At 38.7% G+C, this 26,457-nt stretch overlaps 1 protein-coding gene across 8 annotated transcripts in view; it reads left to right on the top strand.

The window, feature by feature from the left end:
• Positions 1–276: 276 nt before the first annotated feature.
• dmd (dystrophin) overlaps positions 277–26,457 on the top strand; it is a 149,134-nt gene continuing 122,953 nt past the window's right edge. For 7 of the 8 annotated variants that reach the window (XM_077514401.1, XM_077514399.1, XM_077514397.1 and 4 more), the window contains exon 1: positions 277–693. In XM_077514401.1, coding sequence (XP_077370527.1) covers positions 612–693 — 82 coding nt within the window. In that variant the 5' untranslated portion in view covers positions 277–611. Of the gene's footprint in view, positions 694–16,989; positions 17,143–26,457 lie in introns of those variants that run through there. The other variant, XM_077514402.1, reaches the window with a different exon arrangement.

Below are 26,457 nucleotides of genomic sequence, written 5' to 3'. Positions count from 1 at the left end.
ACCACTTTTAGAAGGAAACTGTCGGAAACCGAGGACCCTCGTACAATATGACCAAATTAATAATAATAGATAATACGTATTTCAATGGGCGTCAATTATACGCGGATTTTTGCTATTTGGTGGCGGTGGGCCTCGGGGTCCCTAATCCTGCAAATAACGGAGATCCAGTGTCTTGACACCGTTACGCATAACGGTTGTTGATCTTTTGCCATCCGGAAGTATTGTGACGTCATCATGGCGACAATTAAGCTGTACTTGACCTGCAATGTTTCGAACTCCGGAAATAATATGTTGGCGGCGCGTCCCGTGTGGTGTCGGCTTTTACGCATGGCGTCTGCCGCCGAGAACTGCCAGACAACTTACTATTTCGAGATGGGAATGCTCCGGCGACGACCCCACTCCACCCCACTCCCTCGTCTCCGCACCTGCTTGCGTCCATCTCCCCTGACAGCGACTTCTCAGCCGCCGTCGTCCCCGCCTTGGCTGGAGTTGGCCTCCCGCTTCCAGTCTGTGGCTGCCGCTTCTGGAGTCTTTGGCCCTTCCAACTCCCCTTTGGATTATCCTCTTAACGGTATATAGACCCGCTTGAAAACCCGCTTTCCTGTGGACCCATGGCGGAGGGTGTGCGACCCGAGGACTATTGCGACGAGGTGCTGGAGGATGAGTTTGGAGAAATCATCAAGTGTCGATCTGGTAGGACAAGATAACTTTGTGTGCGTGTGCGAAGGCAAATATGAGTTGACAACGAGTTTACCATTTAAAACAACAGCAACAACGCACCATTTTATAGAAAATCAATGGTGGCAAAAGTACTCACTGTAGTTAAATACAGTACAGAAAATATACTAGTAAAAGTATAAGTATGGATTCAACTACTGCTGCAGTACTCAATAAAAAAAATATAAGTAAAAAATAAATAAATAAATAAAAATAAGTACATTTTCTGAAATGTACACACAGTGTAAAGGTAAAAAATAATATTTTTTTTACTGTTAATTATATATATATATATATATATATATATATATATATATATAAACTACAAGTTTTGACAATTTGGCACAATTGTAAAAATTGCATAAAATTGTTTCCTTCTTTCATTAATCTGCATAGTGTCCATGTCGTTTTTTAAAAAAAAGTTACGTTTTGTATGTTGTTGTGGTTGTTGTTTTTTAATCACACATTTGTTCAACTGTTATGCTTTCAATGAGCTGAGATTAGAATTTTTATTTTTTTATTTTTTTGGATTTCAGAAGCTGTTTTTCTAAGATGACATGAAATAATTACTTATATCTTACTTCTCCAAATCTGTTTTTATCTCTTATCACACCCCGACAATATGCATGGCCATCAATCAAGACCGTAACCACAGTTAACGTTGTCTCTCTACTTTCTAAAGTTGGGGGGGGGGGAGCCTATTCTGACTATGGAAATAGAAAGTATGGATACCTGTTTTCAAACGTAGGGAGTGTTAAAAAACAAAAAGCAACTAAATACTCAAGAGAAGTGCAGATAGCTTGAGAATCTATTGAGCATTTCCCAACACTGACAGCGATTTCAGTCATTTTGTCTTGCTTAAGTATAAGGATCCTACAACAACGCACTTTGCTTGCATGTTTTTTTTTTTTTTTTTTTTTTTTTTTTTCATTCACATGATGTGACCCTGATGGCATTTCTGTGACATCATTAGTTGTTTTCAGCTTGGAGATTGTGAGGTCACCTGATTGCCTTTGAGCTCATGTGAGAAGCCATTCTGTATTGTTTTGAGTCACGGAAGTATTCGTATGTTGTCTTCATATTTAGAATTTAAATTTTAGATTTAGTGTCATTTGAATTTGAATTGAGCATGAATAAGATTCCTCCTCTTAGCTGTTTACCATGTGCTTTACGATTGTTGTGCTAAAGATTTATTTTTAACCGAAATGCACCAAAATTGCAGATGTGATATACTGTCATCACTTTGCCTTACATTGTTCAGTGTACAGTTTGTTGTGATGCACAAAAACACTTAAAACAGTATTAGTTTTGGTCTTTTTTTGGGGGGCTGAAAATGTCTGCAGCAAAGTAGGAGCACTGTAGTGGTGCGATATGTTTCTTTAGTCGAGATGAAAACCAAGACGGAATTTACATTCATGTCTCCTAAGTGTTTACACTGAAATAGCAACAACATGATTTGTGTCTCCAGAGGACACAAGCCATGCACGTCTTTCAAGAAGTGGCTGCATTGTACACATATTACATTGCTCCCTGACATCCTGAAGGTGTAGGAGTCTTTTTTTTTTTTTTTTTTTTTTTTTTTTTTTTTTGGTGTGTTGTACTTTCTGATACTTTAATGGTGCTCAAAATTCTACTCACTTGTAAACAAATAGTTTATCTATCTATCTATCTATCTATCTATCTATCTATCTATCTATCTATCTATCTATCTATCTATCTATCTATCTATCTATCTATCTATCTAGCGAGCTAGCTAGCTAGCTAGCTAGATGTTGCAGTTATTTCTGCAGCTGTTGAAAAATTGCCATCTGGTAAAAAAGTGTTTCTGTCCCCCGATTTTTAGTTTTTCATCTGTTCGAGAAGCTTTATGGCCATCACACTGCTCCAAGGCGTAGTAGGCCTACAACTTACACTGCCCATGTCCTGTTTCTCGAAACAGGATCTGTTCTTGACAACCTACGCAGGAGTGGAGGGCCAGCTACTACCGCCACTGCCAAAAACACCAAACTCCTAGAGCAGGTGTTTGGGCAAAGCCAGTTCAAATCTATCTGGAGTGCTGCACCGGGACTTGGCATCAACAAAAGCTCGATTTAGCGGATGCTTTGAACTAGTGGTAGCTTTACATGTGACTTAATTGTGGTGGTTGTGCATCTTAATCTTGTGCGTGAAGCTTTTGAATAACCCAAAGTCAGTCAAGCTTTGTGACTCTTGGAAACATCTTTCCCTGACTTTTTGTCAAAGAGTTTGGCATTTTTGTTTGGTAGCAGGACAGCCACTGCCTTTTTTTGTTTGTTTGTTATGAACAGATAACTTGTTGAACTTGTTATGGATAGTGTGAATTGTACTACACATTTGAACAGTGTGACAGCCATAAAGCTTCTCAAACTGGCACTCAAATGCAGTCGGAGACAGAGTGACTTCTTGCCAGGCGGAAATTTTACAACTCTGGTCCAACCAACTCTGGGCAATTGGCGAGCCATGGGCAATGGAATGAGATGCACTCAAAAACTGCACAGCCAAAGCTGTCACATACTGATGGCTTCACTTCTGTCTGAATGATACCTGAAACGAAACGGGGGAAAAAACAGCATAGGGACTTTTGGGTCATTGTTTATACATGAAGAGACATATTCCCAAGATAATGTGGTTTTTGCTGTTGTTCGTGTCCAACAACCGTAAAGGATGAGGTGTAAGGTTATGTTTTGATTTAAAAAAAAAAAAAAACAACAACAACAAAAAAAAACAAAAAACTGCACAACCCCACAAAATGTCACGTCAATCAAATTTTGTCAATGGGTGCATTAGGAGGGAAAACAGTTAGTTGCTTCTTTCAGTGGAAGTTTGTAAAATCCCGTTTGTTGTATCGAATGAGGTAAAAGAATTTGGGAAGCAGCTAAACTGGTGTTGTGATGTTTTAGTGGACGCTGAATCCGTCACATAGTGATGAGATGAGGCTCGAGGTCCTCTTTTAGAACTTGTAAAGACTGAATGTCCTTGAATGGTGTACTGATGGGCGAGCTCCAATAAAGTGGACGTGTCTCTCTCTCTCTCTCTCTCTCTCTCTCTCTCTCTCTCTCTCTCTCTCTCTCTCTCTCTCTCTCTCTCTCTCTCTCTCTCTCTCTCTCTCTCTCTCTCTCTCTCTCAAGGTACAGCTGGTGGGTCATCTCATGCTGGAAATAGCAGTCAGCTGGCTTGTTGGGCTGTTGGTGTGCTGTCAGATAGCTTATTGGGAGTTTGCCATGTTCTCTCCATTCCACCTTTTTTCATTTTCCAAGTCCCGCACCATCATCTTGTTAATGTCGCATACACTTCCGATGCATCCCATTTCCTGCTCTGAATGGTTAATTATCTAATTGCACATTAATTATGTCAGAATAAATAGAATGTAATCCTTTGTGTTGTTTTTTGCCCCTCCCTGTTTACTCTTGGACCACTCAAGTTGGCATTTGGTTTCTATATCAAGCTGCTGCTGCATTTCTCAGCCCTAGCCCCAACCAAACTGGAGCATTCCACACTGTATGAGTTACTATTAGGCAAATCATATATGTTTTAATAATCCATAATTTGATTAATTTGTGTTTACGTGATCCTGTGAGAGAGATGGCATTATTTGCCCCTTTTGCTTAACAGACTATTGGACCACGACTCTTCCTGCTCATAACGACTAGGAAATCACAACAAATAGCAAGTGACTCCACCTGGTACCGTAAAATGATGAAATCACCGCAAATGTAATTTTAGCTGTGAGCTAGTAATGGCATTTTCAGCCAGAAGATGGCAGCACACTCCTTTGGCCAACAACCACTATTTATGTGTTTAAGAAGAATCCTGTAACAGGGCTGGACAAACTTATGTGTTAAAGTTCCACCATTGAGTTTGAAAATAGAGGAAATATTATAATGATAGATAATAGAGGATATATTGGTCAGGTCATTTGTAAAGGTGAAAATAATCATAAAATAAAAAGTAAAGAAAAAAGTTAAAATTTGTATTTAAAATACCTTAACTACTTTTTATAGCCTACTACTACTAATAATACTAATAACAATAATAATAATGTGTTTATACTGTATATACAATTTAAATAATTCAATAATTAATTATAATTAACAGTAATTAATATCTTAAAAGAATGTTAACTGTACACATAAACCATTTTTTTTCCGTTTTATTGTATCTTTTAAAAATGAATTATTACAGGGTAGGGTGGCATTACTAGTGGTTAGCAAATCTGCCTCACAGCTCTGAAGTTGGTGGTTCAAGTCTGGACTCTGGCCTTCCTGTATGGAGTTTGCATACCCACTTTCCAAAAATATGCACATAGGGTTCATTGAAGACTAAATTGTCCAGAGGTGTGAATGTGAGTGTAAATGTTGTCTATATACAGGACTGTCTCAGAAAATTAGAATATTTTAATAAAGTCCTTTTTTTCTGTAATGCAATTAAATAAGCAAAAATGCCAAACATTCTGGATTCATTACAAATCAACTGAAATATTGCAAGCCTTTTCATTATTTTTAATATTGTTGATTATGGCTTACACCTTTAGAAAACTCAAATATCCTATCTCAAAATATTAGAATATTTCCTCAGACCAAGTAAAAAAAAAAAAGAAGCCATAATCAGCAATATTAAAACAATAAAAGGCTTGCAATATTTCTATTGATTTGTAATGAATCCAGAATGTATGGCATTTTTACTTATTTAATTGCAGTCCAGAAAATAATAGACTTTATCACAATATTCTAATTTTCTGAGACAGTCCTGTATGTGCCCTCATTTTTGATTGGCTGGTGTTGAGTCGAGGGTTGCTGTAGTTAGTAACAAGACTTTGGTGGGAAAAGCTTAGGCTGATGTTTTGGATTATATAAGATCCTAAACCCATCACTAAGAAGAACACAGTTACAGAATATAGCTTTTGAAACGTGATTGGCTAAATCATATAGGCCAATCATATTGCAGCTGGGCGTGTCCTACCAAAAACAGAAGTGGGATTCAGAATGCCACCAAGGCTGATACCATGGAAAGTCAGCATGACAAATATCAGCTTGTGCCCGTTCAATGAAGAACGTTGTTATTTAGTTAAACCTTTCAAAAGAAAACATCTTAGAGCTGTAATTGTATCCATCCATCCATCCATCTTCTTCCGCTTATCCGGGGTCGGGTCGCGGGGGCAGCAGCTTCAGGAGGGAAACCCAGACTTCTCTCTCCCCAGCCACTTCAACCAGCTCCTCCGGTGGGATCCCAAGGCGTTCCCAGGCCAGCCGAGAGACATAGTCTCTCCAGCGTGTCCTGGGTTGTCCCCGGGGCCTCCCACCGGTGGGACATGCCCGGAACACCTCCCCAGGGAGGCGTCCAGGAGGCATCCGAACCAGATGCCCGAGCCACCTCAGCTGGCTCCTCTCAACGCGGAGGAGCAGCGGCTCGACTCCGAGTCCCTCCCGGATGACCGAGCTTCTCACCCTATCTCTAAGGGAGAGCCCGGACACCCTGCGGAGGAAACTCATTTCGGCCGCTTGTATCCGGGATCTCGTTCTTTCGGTCACGACCCACAGCTCGTGACCATAGGTGACGGTTGGAACGTAGATCGACCGGTAAATCGAGAGCTTTGCCTTTTGGCTCAGCTCTTTCTTCACCACGACGGACCGATACAGAGTCCGCATCACTGCAGACGCTGCACCGATCCGCCTGTCGATCTCCCGCTCCATCCTGCCCTCACTCGTGAACAAGACCCCAAGATACTTGAACTCCTCCACTTGGGGCAGGATCTCATCCCCGACCTGAAGACGACACTCCACCCTTTTCCGACTGAAATTACTGTAATTGTAAGACTATGATATTTTTTGGTCATGGTTATCCATCATAATGTGATACTGGCCTGGTGTCATTCGCCAAATTTGAAACCACGGCTCTATTATCTGATAGAAAATGCTGATTGGTGTCAGCAGGTCGTACACCTTTCAGTTGGCCACATTCATGTAATGAGGTGAGCTTTAGTTACTTCTTCATTTTCCTGTCATTCATTTTCACTCCTCTTCACCGTTTTGTCACCTCTTGCCTCTCTTGCTTTCATACCAATTTGTCTTATTGCTTCGAGCTCCTGCGCATTTGTCCTGTTTTCATTCATGCCCGTACTAGCCTCTGTATCATCATGTTATTAAACCATTGTCAGCAACGCTCTTTCCACATTGAATGGGATTTTCAAGGCTAATGAAAAACAAACATGAACGAGGAGCAATGATTCAGAAGATGCAATTGAAGCGAGGGAAAGGTGGAATTGAAGGAACGACTCAGAGAAATGAGACAGATGGCTGGAGCCGCAGGGCAGATCGGGGTGGACGGTTTGAATGGCTGATGTGGAGATGAGTAGGCTGAACTCAGCAAAAAGAATGAGCAGCTCGCAGGTTCTTCTTCGATAAGAAAATTGGGAGACGTGTCAGGCTTGACAATCATCAAATATATGAAAAAAGAAAAGGTGGTAGGCTACTTCATAAACTGGACATATGGGGTGATTCTCAGAGGCTTGTGTTTAAATTAACATTATAGCAATAATTTCAAACTTCCTATTATCCACTTATTCAGATTCTTCATGTGAAAGCCAGAAACCAACTTCTCGACTCAATGACTTGTTCAGGAAGCCCTCAAAGTCCAAACATGGAGCAACCAGTTTAAGATGAACAGGGGCGGGGCTACATCTTGGGGAGAATTAGGATGTGACATATTTCTGCCATATTCACATGGATGCAATATTCTTAGACCCCTTGATACTCTGCCATAAGTCATTTACATTAACTATATACTGAAAGAAAAAAATAATACAATTAATCTAATACAAACTCTAAAAAAAAAATCTGTCTTTCATAAAGAATGTCTGACAGTCATTACCTTCACACCATAGCACGCAAACAGCATGGGTGGAAGTTATTGTTTATCATATCATCACAGTCATTGTTTCGTGAAATGAAATGCACACATTATATCCAGAACCTTGCTCAACATGCTCATAATACAAGTACAGGAACAAACCTAAGCAAAATGCAGTACAATTTCATTATGCATTTCATGCTGACAGTATGAAATAAATACATGAATAAATAAATAAATAAATATGAGAGCAGAGCATTTTTATTTAGTGATTGACATTTAATTCTATTTCTGTATTTATTTTTGTAATTATTTCCACATTTATTTTTATATTTATTTTATTTTTTAATCTAATTTTATTTTATTTATTGTTACTTTTATTTATTTATTTTATTTTATTTTATTTGTCTATTTCCTTTTCTATTTATTTTTTTAACTGTATTTTTATACCTTTATTTATTTATTTATTTGTTTGTTTGTTTGTTTGTTTGTTTATTTATTTATTATGGCATTTTTGGTCCTCCATACACCTGACCACCCCTCAATGAGATGTTGTGTCACCCCGGCCACCCCACTGAAAAATTGCTGGTTATGCCTCCGAAGAGTAATCAAGACCTGAACAAATGAGTGGGGCTGTCACAAAGATGAGAGCGTCAGGGCTGAGCGATAAATACACAGAGGTGTGTTGGGGGAGAAAAGGGACAGGCTCTGATTGAAGTTAATTGCTGTTCACATGCAGGGCGGGTCTTCTAGTAATCAGTAATCACTCTCCAGCTCCAGTACACTCATTCTCCCAACAGCCTCTGGGTTTAGTTTTGAGCTCAGAGGAGCAGCAGCATGGCCACGCTTTAGCCTGGCATTATAATTAGCATGTAGATTACATTCTAGCACAACCACTGCACCCTCCACGCCTCCAAATTAGACAGGGACCCTCCTTGAAGACTGAGACGGGAAACCAGGACGGAAGATGACACCTTTTTAAAAATAACTTTTCCAACTCTATGGTGAGACTGTCCAGTTAAATGATGCATCGGGAGGTTGTCATGGAATGGCAGCAAGGTGACTTCTTCATCTTCTGTGATGTCATGAACCTGACCTGATACTGCCAGAAATTGGGGTAGAAAAAAAGTCAATTTTGGTCCCTCAATATGAGACGAAGCCAAAGCAAGAGCTACAGGAAGGCTATCCTCAGTCCTCATTTTATATTCAAATGGGCCCCAGCGATGAAGCACGATAAATGCAATTTAGGTTTTTTAGTTGGAAAATGAAGAAGATGAGCATGAGAACACACACATTCACAAATTGATGGAACAATGGGATTGATGAGCCCTCCTCATGGGTTGCTTGGGTGCACTTTGTTGGGAATCGTGCGTCAATGATAAATGGAACAATTTGATTACAACAACGGTTGAAACTAAATCCTCTGCCTCTTGTTTGTTTTTCTTCACATTTACTAATGTTACTGCAGTTGCATATTATGCACCAATGAATGTAGAAATTAGTCGCCAGCGAACAGCCAGTCAACACTACATTCTCATTTGTTGACATCCACATCACTCAGGCCTAGACACCGATACGACAGTGGAATGTGAAGCTGGCGACCCAAGTGAACAAAAATAATACTTGGACCTTACACACACATGTTAAGACTACTGGCATACTTGATTCTAAAAGTATTCAATAACTGCAGCCATATAATTCCCACATAACACAAACCCTGGGAATTGCTCCTGCCCATCTGTAGTCCATCCATAGAACATGTCTGCTGGTATCTGCCAAATAAGTGAGAGAATACTAAAGCACCCAATGAATCACGTCTTGTGGTTGTTATTTAATTAGATTTAATTTCACCCAGGCAAAGGTGTAACTCAATTAAGCCCAATTTTAATTAGCCAACCTTGCTCCGCTCACTTTTCCTACCACAGGGGCAAGCATCACATTTTAGATGAGTTTTTTTTACATGCCACAAAGCAGAAATTAAATTAATCACATCTGACAGTAAATCAAAGTACTACTGTAGTTTACCTGATACGTAGTTGATGTATATGATTAGTGCCTCACCAAATTTCTCTTTCCTATTAGAAATGCCTGTGCTTAAAAGTGCTCACAAGAAATCAGTGGCAATTAACGTCATTTGGTCTGCAACAGGTTTTCAATCTGACATCCTCCTTCAAGGATGGTCGGAAGTCGAGTTGGTTTTTCCCAGTTCCGACCTGAAAGTGGTCGAGGTGAAAGTAAACAACCAAAATGGCGGATAGTGATAAATTGTTTATTATTTTCGTCCTCAAAACACATTTTGACCTCCAGCAAACTTGCCTTCTTGCAATTTTGCTTCATTTATTGTTTTTATCTTATTTCATAAGCATTCCATGCAGTTCAGTAGTTCACTCTATGATTTCACGCAGGGAGATTGCGGCATACTGCCGTACGTTGTGTTACGTGAAGTTATGTTGAATATTTATGAATGAAGAAAGCTATCTAGTTTCATACTCGAGTAAATTGTGTTTTACCTATCTAAGTTATCTGTGTTTCCAAATGGGAAACCATGATAGAGTGACGTCACTTGTAGTCCTTTGGGGAAGTCATGGTACTTTTTTTTTTTTTTTTCCCCCCGACTTCGCAAGTGGGAATTCCGAGTTCAAGGGGGCGGTCCCGTACACACTTCCTGGTTTGAACTGGGAAAAGTCCGGCTTCTGGCCATCCTCGAATGCAGCATTAGTGCTGGAAAACACGTATGGAGTTACAATCATGCCAAAACCTCGTAAACACAAAAAACCTGATCTACGTACACAAAACGTGATCTATGTACACAAAACGTGTAATCTATACACACAAAATGTGATCTACACACACAAAGAAGCATATATACAATTACAAAAAAAAATTAAAAAAATCTTTCAAGTACAAAAAAAAAATGTTTTGCGTACGTAAAAAGCTATTCTACAACTACGGATAAAAGTCATATGACTTTTGGCAGTGATATTCTGCTGAGCAGTTTTACGTGCTGAAAACCCAAGATGCACACGCGCAAAGCCAGTAAACTTTACAGCAGGGGGTGCGTTTGAATCAGTGCCATATAGAGAGAGAGTTTGGCCAAATCGTTTAAGAACTACTATGCTGTGATTGGTCAACTGCTGATCACATGACATATGGACACCTTGTTGTTACCATGCTGCTGCGATTACATAGTGGATTGCAAACACGGTTTTACGGTTATAATTATAAACACACAAAAAAAATCACATCAGCATTCTCTGAAAATGTATATTTTTAACAACAATACATAACTGAAAATATATCTATTTTTTAAAGCCTTTTAAAAACAAATACAGCAAATTAGACAGACACATGCGCTGAAAATAAGGCATGCTAGCGGACTATCTGAAGGCAAGATGTATTTACAGATTGTAGCGATAGCTAGCTACACCTAACTAACTGTATGTTGAGATGTTGAAAAACAGTTTTACCATTTTATCTCCACAACTTAGCACTACATAATTCTTAGTCTTTGTACGTTTTCAGCAATTATCTTCCAACAATGTACAAAGAAACAAATCTCTGAATTCGTTTTTTCAGGCACTTTAAAAACAGAAGGAAAAAGGTATTTCTGCTACATAGCCGTCTGACTGGTTTATACCACTGTAGTAAATACAAATTTTAATGTGGATTTGTTAATTCAATGTATGATCGTCTTGAATAATTTAAAAAGTATGGTGGGTGTTTTCTTGTTTGTTTGTTTTCTGCATATTATTAGAAGAGTACACATATACGTAGTGGTCCCCAGGGAGTCTGTCATTGCTCTCATTCCAAATCACTCCACCTAGAGCGTGAGCATTCCCCACAGGCAACATACAGTACATCCTCTAACCACAAAATAAAGATGCCCTAGCAACTGGAGCCAAGAGGCAATTTAGTGATCCCACAGCAACCCAGGTACCTTGCCCTGAAATGTGTTTTGGAAATCGAAAGTTGTATTGCCAAATGTGCCTGTATTGTATCATTATTTATAGAGCGGAAAGGGAACACATTGTAAAAGTTTAAAATTTAATCATAAACAGACCCATCAGCTAAGAATATAAAATAGGCTCCGTTCAATATTTTTTGCTCATAGGATCTTGAGCCTCAGACTTTGATGTGACTTAATCAGTTGGCAGTTCACTCCAGTTCAACTTTGTTTGATGCACGATGGATAGATGAATAAATCAAGGACTCAAAAGTCTAAACTGCAACGCTACTCCGAACACCGTTTCAAATGAATACTTTTATAGTACACAAGTTAAAGCAAACATCGAAATCACAAGTTGGGCGAAAACACTAATGAAGATCAGTTGAAAATAGGGCAATAAACTATCCGTCCACCAATTTTATTTTATTTTTTTACTGTATATCCCAGAGAGAGGCCTTCACAGCTGCTTTTGGGCAAGAGGCACTGCACTCGCTGCTGGACTGTTGCCAGTCAATCGCAGGGCACATATAGATAACACCTCACTTGCATATTCATACTGGCTGACAATTTAGAGTCATCAAATAACATTGGTACATCCTGAAATACACACACACGCATATACACACCTATAGGGAAACTGTCTCCTTAATGGCTGAGCTCCTGAGTCCCCAACTGCGATAAGTGAATTTTAATTAAGGGGATATTGAGAATTGTAATAAATTATTTTAATAGCCTGCAAATTGCTTCAGTTTTCCATTGCAAGAACGAGTAAGAGAGCGTGAACAAGAAACACTTGTGTGCGTGTGGACGTGCGTGTGCGTGTCAGAGACTGGGATAGAGTTTGCTGCAGTTAGTGACTAGACTGTGATGCATTGTTATTTTAAACAGTATGTAGTGCATCTAACATTTTGTATTTGGCTAGGTTTCCTCAAATTCAGTGGCATCTTGAGATTAGGACTGCACAATTTAATGGAATTTTAATCGTCATCACGATTTTGGCAACCATGATTAAATTAACCTGATTGTTGGCGATAACAGTTAAAATGCAGGCTGTGTTGCATATCTCATCAAGCTTTTTCTCAGCCAATTGTCAGCCATCCACCAGAGGGCGAGCACATGGTTAAGGCTTCATTAAGCTGCCTAAATAACTAGTGCGTGAAAGGGATCAACATTGGTTGTTTGGGCTGGTTTTGATTCAGGGCAAGTGATAGTCAAGTCAAGTTTATTGATATTCAATACTCAGTTACCCCTTAGTCCATTTTAAATTCCTGGGTAAGTCTGATGTTTTTAAAGTAAAAATATTGAATGTGTTTGAAAGTTTTTTGTTGCATTATGTATGTTTAATGCGTGCGGGGTGAGTAGTGGCTCATTTGCAGATGAGACCGCCCCATCAAAACAGGCAGATTGGATGTCATCGCTGAAAGAAAATGAAAAGTGCTGCAATTATTGATCCTTGGGGTTATTTGATGAAAGTATGACATTCTAAAAGCATGGTAACTAATTCATATTGTAAAGATAATGCATACCCCAATGTCTCTCCTTTTAATGGGCAGGACAGATCTGGGCATTTGTGTTACATTTGAACATACCCAAGATGTGTTGTTGTGTGTCAAACCACTGCATTACTCTAATATTATCTTTTCATTGAGCAACTTATTGTCATTTGTAACCCAAAAATAAAATACAACCTATTGTGGTTAAGGGACTAATTTTGGTAAGGGATTGTCCTTTAAAGTCGATTGTCCGTTACAGCGAAGTATCTTTTTATGTGGCCTAAAACCACTCAATAAAGTACACGTTATTGTTTTGTAAATGTGTACTTTTTTGAAGCTTCACAATTCCCTGTACAGTACACAATTATTCTTAATATAAAAAAGCTTGAAACTGATTGAAAAGTGCAACATTTATCCAAACTTACCATGCCATGCTTGAAGGAGAGGATAATGTTTGTGTTCATGAGCCATGATGTTCGCTGCCTTTTTTCACCTCCGTTACAATTAGATGCCATTGGATGACTTTACAAAAAAACAAAAGAAAGCCGTTCGAGAGTGGTGTACACGGCTAGAGTAAAAAAACAAAATCTGATGTTGAATCTCTATAATGTGCATGTGTGTTATGTGCTGAAGGGTTGGATCCCAAAGCGCAGACACAAATCAGGTTTTAACAATTTATTCACATAACTTGACTAAACAAAAAAACAACGAGAATGCATCGAGAAGCACGAGACGCTAAGCACCCTTGGGCTGCGGAGAAGCACAGAGGAACAGAGAGCAATAATCCGGCAACCACACACATTTCTCAGACAGCTTATATAGACAGTAAATCGATCCCATTGGTTGTGGCTGGACATATGGGTCCCAGTAATGACATGGAATTATCTGATTGGCTGTTGACCCAGTAATGCGATTAAAGATCCTTGACATCACATAGTTCTTACATCACATAGCATTACAGATTCTTGACAACACATAACATCACATAGCATTAAAGGTTCTTAGCATCACATAGCCTAAAACTAGTTGAAACTAGATGATGGTTACATTAGTACAAAACAGACACTTGACCTCACACCCAACAGGTCATGAACTCAACTCAAACTTAACCCAGGCGTGACCCCAGACATGAGACAAGACCCAAACATTACTCCTGCATGACCCTAGTCATGACAATGTGTAGCTAATGAAGTGCAGCATCGTGGACATTCATGGATGATATTGCATTTTTTTTCTTTGTAAATGAAACTGAAAATGAACGACGGCCTGTGTCTGTCAAGTCTTCTAATGAACACACACATGAATGCATGGGGAACAGAACCAATTCCAACTTCACAATGGGGTCCCGGCATCCTGCAGCCAATGCGTGGACGGGAAATCCTGGCATTTCCAAACCCTGGCTGACAAATGGCGGCTCTTTAATGACGCTTGTGATTCCAGTGAGTAATGACATATGGTAACTAGTGCCAAACGGAGCTTTTCTCAGCTGCTGGGTATGATGGAACAGGCAGTCGCTTGTTGTTGTGCTTGCCTTGGCAAACAGGAAGTTGACACAAGCAGTTCTGAAGCAGTGTATAATCATAATGTACTAATGTCTCTCGGGGGGTCATTATAGCATATTAAAGCCCGAAAGACTGCTGTGCACTCGGGGTTGAACGGCTATAGATTTTTTGATTTAGTTTTTTTAAGATAGTGCTTGACTTTGCGCTGCTGCCCTCATTTCACGCCGCCAGTCCCATGATCCCGCCGGTGTGAATAGTTCAAGACGAGCAGTGATCGGAATAACCAAAGCTAGCGAGGCTAACCGCTATTTGTCATTCAAAGCTAGCTTATGTTCTTACTCTAGATGTTTGAAGACCTTATCACCTGGTTGGCCCGACATTTCGCTGCTTCACAGAGCATTCAAGTCCACTGATGGCATCAGATGGGCGAGGACAAGGTAAATTGGATGTGAAATAAAACAAGTGAAATTTTACTACAAATAGTGAAGACTTGTTCATCTAGTGCTGGTAAAAAAAAGAAAAAGTATCCCTTCCTGACTTCTGATTTATTTGAATATTTATTTATTTATTAGCGTGGACTTGGATTAGAGGTGGACTTGCTGTTATTTTTCAAGTTTTTCGTCCTGCTGCATAACCCAAGAAAGCGTGAGTTTGAGGGCACGAACTGATGGGCAGACATTCGCCTGCAGGATTTTCTGGTAGACGGTAGTATCGATTGCGCCATTAGTCACAGCAATGACGGAGTATGTCCGATCTTTGTGTTTACAGATATCTGATGCGTATCACAAAGAAGGCTGACGAGATCCGATTCCATTTGTGCTAGTGTTGACCACACCGTCTTCCACCATTCAGGGTGAATCAAGCCTATATAGTGCCTTAAATATTGTGTCCTGCATAAGATCGATTGACTTAAAAGGACATATACTGTTTGGGTATAATAATTCTCCAAAAAAAATGGATTGGTTTGTTGCACCTATGAATTGCTTTCAATTCAATCCAAGATGCTTATGTTATTACTTTTGCAGCCTAGTTTGGGAATCCCTATTTTATTTATTTGTTTTTATATGTAACTGCAATGCAGTCTAACTGCATCAGTCTGTAACAGAAGAGTACAATGTTGCTTAAACGGTTGTTAATTACTTCTCCTTCCTGCTACTCCTATTTATGTTGGCTTTTCAGTCAATTCACAGAGCATCGGATGACCCAGGAAAATGAGCTGATATTCGAATCACAAACTGAATGTTATGTTTTGAGGTTGGATCCCAAAAACACAGACACAGATAAGATTTTAACTCTTTACTTGCATAACATCGAGAGGCATAGAACAAACTTGACTAGACGAGAAACAATGAGAATGCATCGAGAATCACGAGGCGCCAAGCCCCCTTGGGCTGCGGAGATGCACCGAGGAACAGAGTTAATAATCCGACAAACACACACACTTCTCAGACAGCTTCTACAGACAGTGAATTGATCTGATTTGTTGTGACTAAGTAAAGGATTAAAGATTGCCATCACAAAGCTCCTGACATCACATAGCTGTCACAAATTTAAAACCATTTGAAACTAGATGCTGTTACATCAATTCCAAACAGACACTTGACCTGACGGTCATGAACCCAAACTTAACAGGTCATGAACTCAAACTTAACCCTGGCGTTACCCAGGCATGACACTGAAAACTCACTTTTCAGAGCCGCGGGGATCAAATCACCTCAGCTCTGATCCTTGCGCTTAATGACTGTCCTGCCTTTAAGTTTTAAATCCATAAAAAAACAAAACAAAACTTTGTGAAGTTGTCTAGTGAACACTTAACCTGCAAGTTAAAGTGTTTAGGAAGTTAATAACTAATTGAAATAAAGTGTTCTTTATATTAATTCATGCTTCATTTGTCTTCATTTTAGCATAACCTATAAGACCAAAACATTTATGTATACTGTATAGGAAATCTGACATTGTTTCATATAATAAAGATTAATGTGTTGCTCATGCAGAGGACCTTGAAAAAACGATTGCATATTAAATAAATTGCAATAAGGGGGGGGGAAAAAATATCTATCAGATAATTTTTTTCAAAATAGTTCTGTAACTTTGTGTCTGGGAGGTGCATGTTGAGGAAGAACCCATTACGTTTTGGTGCTGATTAATGTGACAGGAGAGAAGATTTCACACTGAATAATGCATGAATCCTAATGAATAAATTCTGGCATATGCAGCAGGTGGGTGGAAGTGCGTGGAGGTGAACCAATTTATTGCTGCTGATCCAAAGTTGTTAGCATACTCGCGTGGGGGATCTGTTGGGACTCTCCTTTGGCCGCCATCCAATCATATTTAACTTTAAAGCGACTCGGGGATGGAGAGCTCGTCTAATCCAAAGGAAGAGAGAGGAGGAGGAGTCAGCGGCGCCGGGACTTCAGCGGGACTATTTGTGATTTGGGAGAACCGAGTGGGCTTGCTTGACTCTCACTTGTCCCTCTTCACAACCTCACGGACGTTGTGCAGAAGTGGATTATCGCGTTTTTCCCCTACGAGGAACATTCGGAGTACGCGCCTGGTGTCCACCTGTTCGGTTCCGTTGATTCAAGGCGGACAACATGGTGGGGACATGCGCGTTATTCAGGTACGACCTCTTTACGTTAAAAGACAGCTGATCGCGTGTCATTATAGGTCTAACAAAGTCCGCTTTCCGATGTTTGTTGCTGCGCAGTTGACCGAATTCCGGGACGTACCCGAGCCGCTTGTTGAATAAAAGTCCATATACGCGCGCCAGGCACGCTGCAAAACATTCCTCTGCATGCGTGTGCGTGCGCGCGCGAGCCTTTGCAACAGGCGTGCGCGCCTCTCTCCACCACCTGTCTATCATTCCTCTTGTTTACCCTTTTCCTGAAGATATGACACGCTTGCATGTTCCCCCTCTCCTCTTGCATTTAATAGACTGGCGCTTTGGCTTACGAGCTAAATTCGCCTCGTGCCTAAGCTTGGAACACACACATGACTCGATTGAATTGCACAGAAATGCCGCTAAGTGGTCCCCCAAAGCATTATACTGTTTTAATTTTTTTTATTTTTTATTTTTTAAATTATTTGTATTCATTGTAAAGCTAGCAATACTACAGTTAACCCCATTCACTTGCAGTTCAGCACCCTCAGATGTTTCAAATATTTTTTAAATATCTTGTTTTTGGAGGGCAACCCCCATTTGTCATGGAAAAAAAACCTTCAAGATTATTTGGTGTTGTTTTTTCCCCCCAGGAAATGTTATCATGGCATAGCTAAAAGGTAAGCAGAGCTGCAGTGTTAAACAACTGCCCTCAGTTAACAGCATTAGCAGTTTTAGGTATGTTCGATACCAATTTTTTAACTGATACCAAGTACCGATACCACTATTTGATACATAAAATTTCCCAAAGAATAATGAGATAATTTTAAAGGGATAATTCACTTATTTAGCCCATTGTAGCAATAAAAAGTTAATATTTTGTCTGTAATTAATTTGATACTTTCATTATTTTTCACGTGCAATTAGTACCTTTAAAAACACATTTTGCAACTTGTTGTTTGGTCATGTGACATTCACAAGCTGAGCTGTGATTGGTTACCTGAGCCCTTGTGATGTCATTTTCAGTCGACAGCAGTTGAAGTTGCAAAATGGTTTTTAAAGGTACTAATTGTACATGGAAATTAATGAAAATATCAAATTTATTATAGGCAAAATATTAATGTTTGACTGCCAAAAATGTCCAAATAAGTAAAGTATCCCTTTAACCCATGTGTTGTTTAACCAAATAATGTCAAACATTGTTTTAAATTAGTCCCCTTTAATACTTTGGACAAACAGAGTTCAGTGTTAGTGTTGAATTTCATACTAATTAATCATCTTTGGAAGGTAATAACAAAATAGTATAGAAATGGATAGATTGGGGGAAAAAACACATTTAATTTCTTATAACACAATGCTGCAGTGAAGGATGAGTTAGTATGCCAGCCGGGCACTCAAAGACCCAACTATTTGACAAAAAAAAAAAAAGAAAAAAAAAAACTTTGAAGAAACTTATTGTAGTCTACCCACAAAACGTTGCAAAAATTGTCACCACCCGGAGGCACTTGCATTCCACTAATGAAGGAACACTGGATGCAACTTTAAGACTTGCAGAACGCTGGTTGATGATGCATATATAATGAACAATAAAAACAAATATAAGGAAATACTGTATATAAAAGCAACTGCTTGTTAAATTAGGGTGGATAAAAAATATATTTCCTATTGGTCCAGACTAAGCACGGACATTATCCCCAAGTGAGAAACCGGATGGAAGAAAAAAAAAAGAAAGAAAAGAAATCCACTCAATATTCTGAGAGGATGCTCAATGTTGCCAAATCATCATCCAGTGTGTGACAGCGTGAAAATGTGTTTGTGCGGCGGGATGCGTCTCAGGCCACAGGTGCATGCTGGGATTTGCCACGCTGGCTCGGCTCAGCTCCACTCATGATCCTCTTTTAGACAAGTCCACACATAATCTCTGTCTTTTATTCCCTCCGTTTCTAACTCACATGCATAATCTTCACTGAAGCACCCCCCCTCTAGCTGTGTGTCTATTTTAGTTTCTTTTTGCCCAACTTAACCTGCCAGGCTCTGTCACATTTTGACACAGTATGGTATCTGGGTCTAGAGGAGGGGTGTCAAAAATACAGGTCGCGGGCCGGATCAGGCCCGCAAAGCGGTTTAATCCGGCCCGCGGATGATTTTGTAAAGTCAAAAAAATTAGTAATGTCGGACCAATTAATCAATTAATGTCATTATTTTGCACACAACCTAAAGTTAGTTTGTTTAAAAAAATAAAATAAAAAAATAAAATCATAGATCAACATAAACGTGTTAAATATGACACAAATTCAATTACTGGTAATATAAATGACAAGGATTAACGTCCTTATAACTTCATTAACTGCGCCACACAATGCATTCTGGGAACATTATATATGCAAATTTGGTCCAGCACAAAACTTACTGCATACCTTCATTAATTTGCATATCTACAACCTGCATATGCATAACTCTTTTGCTGCCAGCTTTTCAAAGCATAGTTCCTAAATATTGCCAAATGCATTTTGATTGAAATTAAAGAGTAGACTGGTGAATTTTTTTTTTAGTTTTTTTATTTTATTCTTTAGTAAAGACCAACTTGAATTGGTTTCTTCAAAAAGACTGTTTTCTGAGCAAAAAGCGAACATCAAAAACAAGACTGAGAAAGGAATTTTCCTGGCAAAAGAATCATTTCCTGTATTTCCAGATATACAACTAAGAAACCTGCTGTGAGCAATGCTGGCTCACCGTATGGCTCAAGTGTGGCTTTTCTATATGCTATCCGTCGTTTACTACATGAGCGGGTTATTGATTCTTGTCAATTATTCGCAGATATTCCTTAGTTGCGGTTGGGCTTGGGCCCTGTATTGTATCCCACGCAAAATGGGGCCCTGCTGTGTATACAGCATGTAGTTGTACTGTAGTATTGTGCAGGTCATGCCAGACCTAAATTTATGGGAAAAATAATAATCACTTATTTATTATTATTTTGTCAATAATTGAAATCACAATTATTCAAACGATGATTTACCCGCAACCCTTGTGAGGAGTAAGTGGTTGAGAAAATGAATGGAATGGATTATTTATTTTTTGGTAAAAAAAACTAGAAAATGTTTATGCATTTAAAAATATTAAGACCAATTAAAAAATGGAAACCCTTTTATTATGCAAATTCCTTTTGGGCCAAACAGAATTTATAATAATATATATTTATAATAATAATATTTATTATTTATTTATTCATTTATGTTGGCAACAACTTGAAGTTGGAGTGCCGATTGTGCACTGCCCAGTAGGATGATCATTTATTGTTTGGTACAGAACAAGAAGATGTTTACACATTTGAAAAATATTAAGACCAATTAAAAAAAAAAAAATAGAAATACTATGATTATGTAAGATTTTGGACCAAACAAAAACTTGAAGTTGGAGTGCAGCATGTACACTGTGCAAAAGGATGATCGTTTATTTTTTTTGGTACAAAAAATGATTAAATGTAAAAAACAAAATATTAAGAGCAATAACATTCTTTGAAACATAACTTTTCAAGTTTAATTTGGGTGAAAAAAAAATTGTTATTGTAAAATATGAAAAAGGTGCAAATGTATAAATTTAAACAACTCAATAATTAGTATTAATAGTCTTTTTTTAATGATTATTCTGATTTTGTAATTGTGGAGTTTAATAATTGAAATTGTAATTGAATTTCAATGAATTGCACAGCTCTACTAAAGTAATTATTTATTTTATGCCCAGTTATGCTGCAAAAATATACCCATTGTCACATTTTAATTGGACCAAAGTGTTATTTAATAAATAAGCTGTAACAATATACAAGTGCATTTCTATGTTTGAGTACATTAACATAATAGGACACATGTTGTGTAGTAGGGAAGCTGTTCGATTGTAAAAATAATTAATTTAGAAATAATTTGGTGCTTGAGTGCTCAGTGTTTGGTGCATGGGACAAAAATAATTTCCTGCGAACAAAAGGCTGAGCGAACTATCTTAATTTATTCATAGCACACTGCAGGAAGGTTTGATTTTAAGTATCTCTCATTTTAAACAGTTTTTTTTGCACAAGTTCAACATTGGACTCACTTGCCATACACCTGGACCATGTTTTTTGAGACGTGTGTAAAGCCGCTCGCTGTCAACAAAAATGCAGTATTTGCTGTTTTTTTTATTGTGCTCAGGCCAAAGCCATGTCTAATATAAAAAATACTGTGATTTGATACTTGTGGAATCTTGGTGGCAACAATAAAGACATGAGCCTTTTTGAACTGCTTATCCGTCTTCAGTTAGAAAGAAGTGTTTAACGCCATCTTGTGGTATTTGTAGGCAACTAGCAAACCTTTTTTGCAGTGTCAATTACTGGAATAGTAGCAGAGCACTTTATGTCGACGCTGGTTATAGACCACTAAAATTGGGTATGAAGTTATTTTTTATTTCAAGAATGTCGCAACTGGTGGCTGCATTTTTGCTATTTTATGATCATCATCCTACATATTGCTTTTGGGGGCTGAACAGTTTCAGGTATGTGAGGATGATGGGGGAAGTGAGTCGAGGTGGAAAATAAATTTTTACAGCCCATGTCATAATGTTTACTTTATATGGCCGCTCTGGTGTGTGCGCGTCTCAGACTCCGCTCCCGTTTTCCTCCCCTCATGGAAAGTGCGAACGTGCTGGCGGGCCTTCACTACCTGCTTAGCCATCAACATCAAATACTTGCGAGTCCCTTTTCTCATTTCTTGCGACATCATTAAGCTTCAAGCAGGAATTCATTGTCGAAGAAGTGACAGGCTTGGTCGTGGTATGAACCAGCTTGTTGCAAACTGTTGCCTCATTTTTGTCAATTCGAGTGCCCTTCTCTACCCCACCCCAACTCAAATTGTCGCCTGCAATGGGAGAGACTTGACTTAGTGTCTGCCCTTGTAAAGTTTCAAGTTTGTAGTGGCAAGACATTTTTGCGGAAGTGGGATTTCAGAGAGCAGAGCATCTTAAAGTTGTTTGAGCCTGATAAGGTCAAATGTCATCAAAAACTTTTTGGGGAGAAATTAAAACCATACAAAGAGAGCAGATTGAGAGAGCGAGTGGTGTGTCTGGGCAGGGAGACCTCATGAAATATTTGTGTAAATTCAAGTCCACACTCAAATATGTATGTATTTTGACTATCATCATAATGACCAACATTAAAATGTGGCAACCAGTGAACAAACAATTTGGGCTAATAATGTACTGATAAGTTAAATACTGTACTGTGCTTGAAAAGTAAAGGAATATTAAAACGATTAAACAGGCTGGATCCATAGCCAAAAGCTTCATTTGAATATTTTTTGTTCACGTTCTAAGTGTAGTAAATTGTATTTAATTCAGTGATTCTTTCATGCACGACTAAAAGGAGTTCGTACCCCACTCCAAGATCTCCTGATGTCATTTTTTCTGGTAGTGTTGTTTCATCTGCATTTGACTTGTCCTGTTTTGTTGGTGGTCCTTGAGCACAGTCAAAAGTGAAAACTCAAAGTAAGTTTCAGCTTCTATCTTGATTCACCTACTTTAACCTGTATAGTCTACTTTGCCGTTACAATTTGCCTGTACAGTATTCCCTAACGTTTGCTGTTTTGTGTAAATGCTGAAAGGTGAGTTTATTGACTCACTACCGTTCAGTTAATGTGCTTGTGCACATAATTGTTTGCCCATGTAGGGTTCTGGTTTGTACCCGTTTGCGCTTTCGTTGTAGTATTTAGGTTAGTATGCAAGCTAATATGCTTTTAATGCTATGGCTAGCTAAAGCTATTAATGAGCGGCAGCTTCATGTGAAGGTGGTTTGTTTGTTGAATGGTTTAACTACTGAATATATTTATGTAACGTGCTCATTTTATTTGTGGATTTCCGCTATTTGATGCGAGGCCTCAGCTGCTGTTGTTGTCATGTTTTAAGAATTGTCTTTTACATGCTACAAAATAGTTGACGCAGAAGTTGAAGCACATTTGCTGGTTGCAAGTAGTGTAGTGTCAGTAGTGGTCTATTTCGATGAAGTAATTCATCAACACTCAAATGGTCTGACATGCATTGGTGAAAATAAGTACTGGACTGGAGGTCAAAGTCATGGCACAGTGTGAACAGGAGACAAAATAAGAATGAAATTAGAAGAAGCGCTCTGATCAGCATACAAAAATGCAATCGCTGATTAGGCAATACCCCTGTGTGAGGCTTATCCACCTGCAGAGTTGAAATACTAAAAACAGGTCTTATTAATAGCGTAACAGATAATAGATCATATAAAAAAAAATACACCTTTGAAGGTCATGAGTGGGCAATTCTTCAAGCTGTGCTCAGCATGAAGCTCTCGTCCCAGCCTGTGATTTTGATTTATTTTCCATTCAGTTTAGCTCGGCTCAACATGGGCATGAAAAAACAAAGGCTGCAACCAATTTTGACAGTCTACAACAATTGGTTGAGAAAATACACCACAGCGTCTTCTTTGGGGGATGTTTGACAGGCAAAAGATTCTGGAAGCTTGGATGTTACGTTGAATAGATCTTGTTGTTACCATAGTGACCCTAGACCTCCTACTTTAGTGTTCTACTTGTAGATTACTGTATTTTATCATACAGTATAACTGGTTGAAATAATAAGAATAAAGCCCCAATGCTTTGTTGTTGCCATGACAATTACTCAATCTTGACAACTTTTCTGATCCTTCTGGCAACATTTATTTTTTATTTTTCCAAAAAATTGACTAGCGTCAAATCAAACGACTATTTGTGATCTTAATGTAGACACCTGAACATTCTAAGACAACATCCCAAACTGGAGATGTTCCCCACTCCTTGTCCAGACAGCATATGAAAAAAAAGCAAACGCACGGACTAATTCAGCCATACCCTGCATAAAGCAAGTGCCCAGAAAAACAAGACTGTACTACATGTTCACCTGTGGAGGCAGCACTTTATCACTAAGCCAGAAAATGTAAATTTGTCAGTTTAGGAATCGTGCCTGTGGCCCAAATGGCTCGCTTGCAGGCACATTTTTGGAATTATGGCTTAAAAAAAACAAAACATCTTGGTTGTTTAATTTCACGCTTTATGGGTAGTCAGGCCTCAACTACTGTATTAGTATAAAATGAAATAAAAAAGTAAATTTTGCAAAATGTGTTCCCTTGATAGATATAAAGTAAATCCCCCTCTAAAAGGAATATTATCTATATTAATAGTCTAAACAGCGAGTATAGTAAAAGCTATGATTCCAAAACAATAATGTTAAACTTATTTTCTAAGATTTCCCTTAAAAATGGATGCCTACAGATGATTTAATTATGAAAATTTCACAAGAAGTTCAGTGACAACCAAGGCTACATTTACCGCATGGTTCTTAGTGTAGATTAGGGGTGTTAAAAAAAAATCGATTCGGCGATATATCGCGATACTACATCGCGCGATTCTCGAATCGATTCAATAAAAAAAAAATCGATTTTTTTTTGTTTTGTTTTTGTTTTGTTTTTTTGTTTAAGAGCTCAGAATTGTTCATTCGGTAGTCTAACCCCTAACCCTAACCCTCTTAACGATTCAACGTCTTATCATCATTACCTTTTTTTTTTTTTTGTGTGTGTGTGAATCGATTTTTAAACTTCCATTTTTAATGGAAAAATATTCAACAAAACGTCTAACTTCGGGTTAGGATTCACACCTTGAGCATGGAAGAATGTTATATGAACGGAACATTAAGCCTTAATATTTTATTTTAATGCTGTTCAAACATGAAACAGATTACAACCTCTATAAGACTGAAATTTCAGATAAATAAATAATACATTTTCATATAAATCTTACACTCTACAAGCTTACTGATTAGTATTTTCTAAATTTGAATGGAAAAAAATCGCAACAATCGACTTATAAATTCGTATCGGGATTAATCGGTATCGAATCGAATCGTGACCTGTGAATCGTGATACGAATCGAATCGTCAAGTACTAGGCAATTCACACCCCTAGTGTAGATGTAGCACTTCAACATACTCCATTGACAGGGCATTGCTGCTATCTTAATTGTGGCTTTTTTTTCTTTGTTTTAACAAATTGGTGATTTTGTGAATAGGTGGGTGTTCACTGTAGCGCAGTTTCTTTTCCTCATGCACTGCCAGACGATGTGATCACACTATACAAAAGTAGTGCTAATCTTAAATGAGATGGATGCTTACAGCGTACAATCCTGCATATCTCTGATGTGCTATCTGGCCTTGTGGGCCACCGCCTGCCTGTTACCCTCCTTGATTATGTGACATTCCACAGATTAGGGCACCTCCCTGTTTTCCTGTCTTGACGAGCCCTATTTTCATTTCCTCTCCTTTGAGTTTTAGCACTCATGTGATGGACCAATTTGCTTTCAGATAATCATCTGTCAAGCCCACACTCAGTCTGACTTATTTGCTTATTACGATTGCTGGAACACAGAAACAATTTTGACAGCTTTGCAAAGTTTGGACATCACCTTGCAGTTGCTTTCTGTCATGATTGTGTTTCTTGACCCTGCAAATACACCAACACTAGATTTTAATCTGTATCAATTGGACATGAAAATTGTCATTAAAAAAAAAGACATTTTTGACTCTTATTGGATCAATGAGCTCTTTCAGTTTACCCATTTCCGGTTTTGTGCTAATATGAAAATTATGTATTCACAATTTTGAGTATACTACAGTAATGTTTTTATGGGGCGGCATGGCTCAGTGGTAGAGTGGTCATCTCCCATCCTTGAGGTTTTGGGTTCGATCCTCACCCCTGGTGACCATGTCGTAGTGTCCTTGAGCAAGACACTGAACCCCAATTTGCTCCCAGTGGACCTGGCAGTAGCCGACCCTCTGTGTCATGACTGGATCATGCCTGGGTTAAGTGTGGGTCATGCAAGGGTTCTGTTTAGGTCATGACCGTGAGGTCAAGTGTCTGTTTTGAACTGTTGTAACTGGCATCTTGTTTCAACTGGTCTTAAGCTATGTGATGTCAGGAGCTGTCTGATGTCAAGAATCTTTAATCTCTTTATCTGGTCAACAGCCAATCAGATAATTCCATGTCAGCCCTGTTACCCACAGCCAATCTGATCGATTCACTGTCTATATAAACCTAACTGAGAAGTGTGTGTTTTGTCGGATTTTTCCTCTATCCAGCTGGCCACCTGCTTCTCTCTTCCTCAATGCCTTCTCGTTGTTTCTGGTCAAGTCAAGTTAGTTCCACCCCTTTTGATGTTATGTGACTAAAGTGTTAAAACTCTTATTTGTGTCTGCGTTTGGGATCCAAATCCAGAACATAACATGATGTATGAGTGTATGGGTGAATGTGAGGCTTCAATTTAA

Source organism: Festucalex cinctus, chromosome 2 (assembly GCF_051991245.1).
Source record: "Festucalex cinctus isolate MCC-2025b chromosome 2, RoL_Fcin_1.0, whole genome shotgun sequence".
Taxonomy (NCBI): Eukaryota; Metazoa; Chordata; class Actinopteri; order Syngnathiformes; family Syngnathidae; genus Festucalex; species Festucalex cinctus.
The sequence above is the reverse complement of the archived record's forward strand: the minus strand, read 5'-3'. Positions and strand labels throughout refer to the sequence as shown.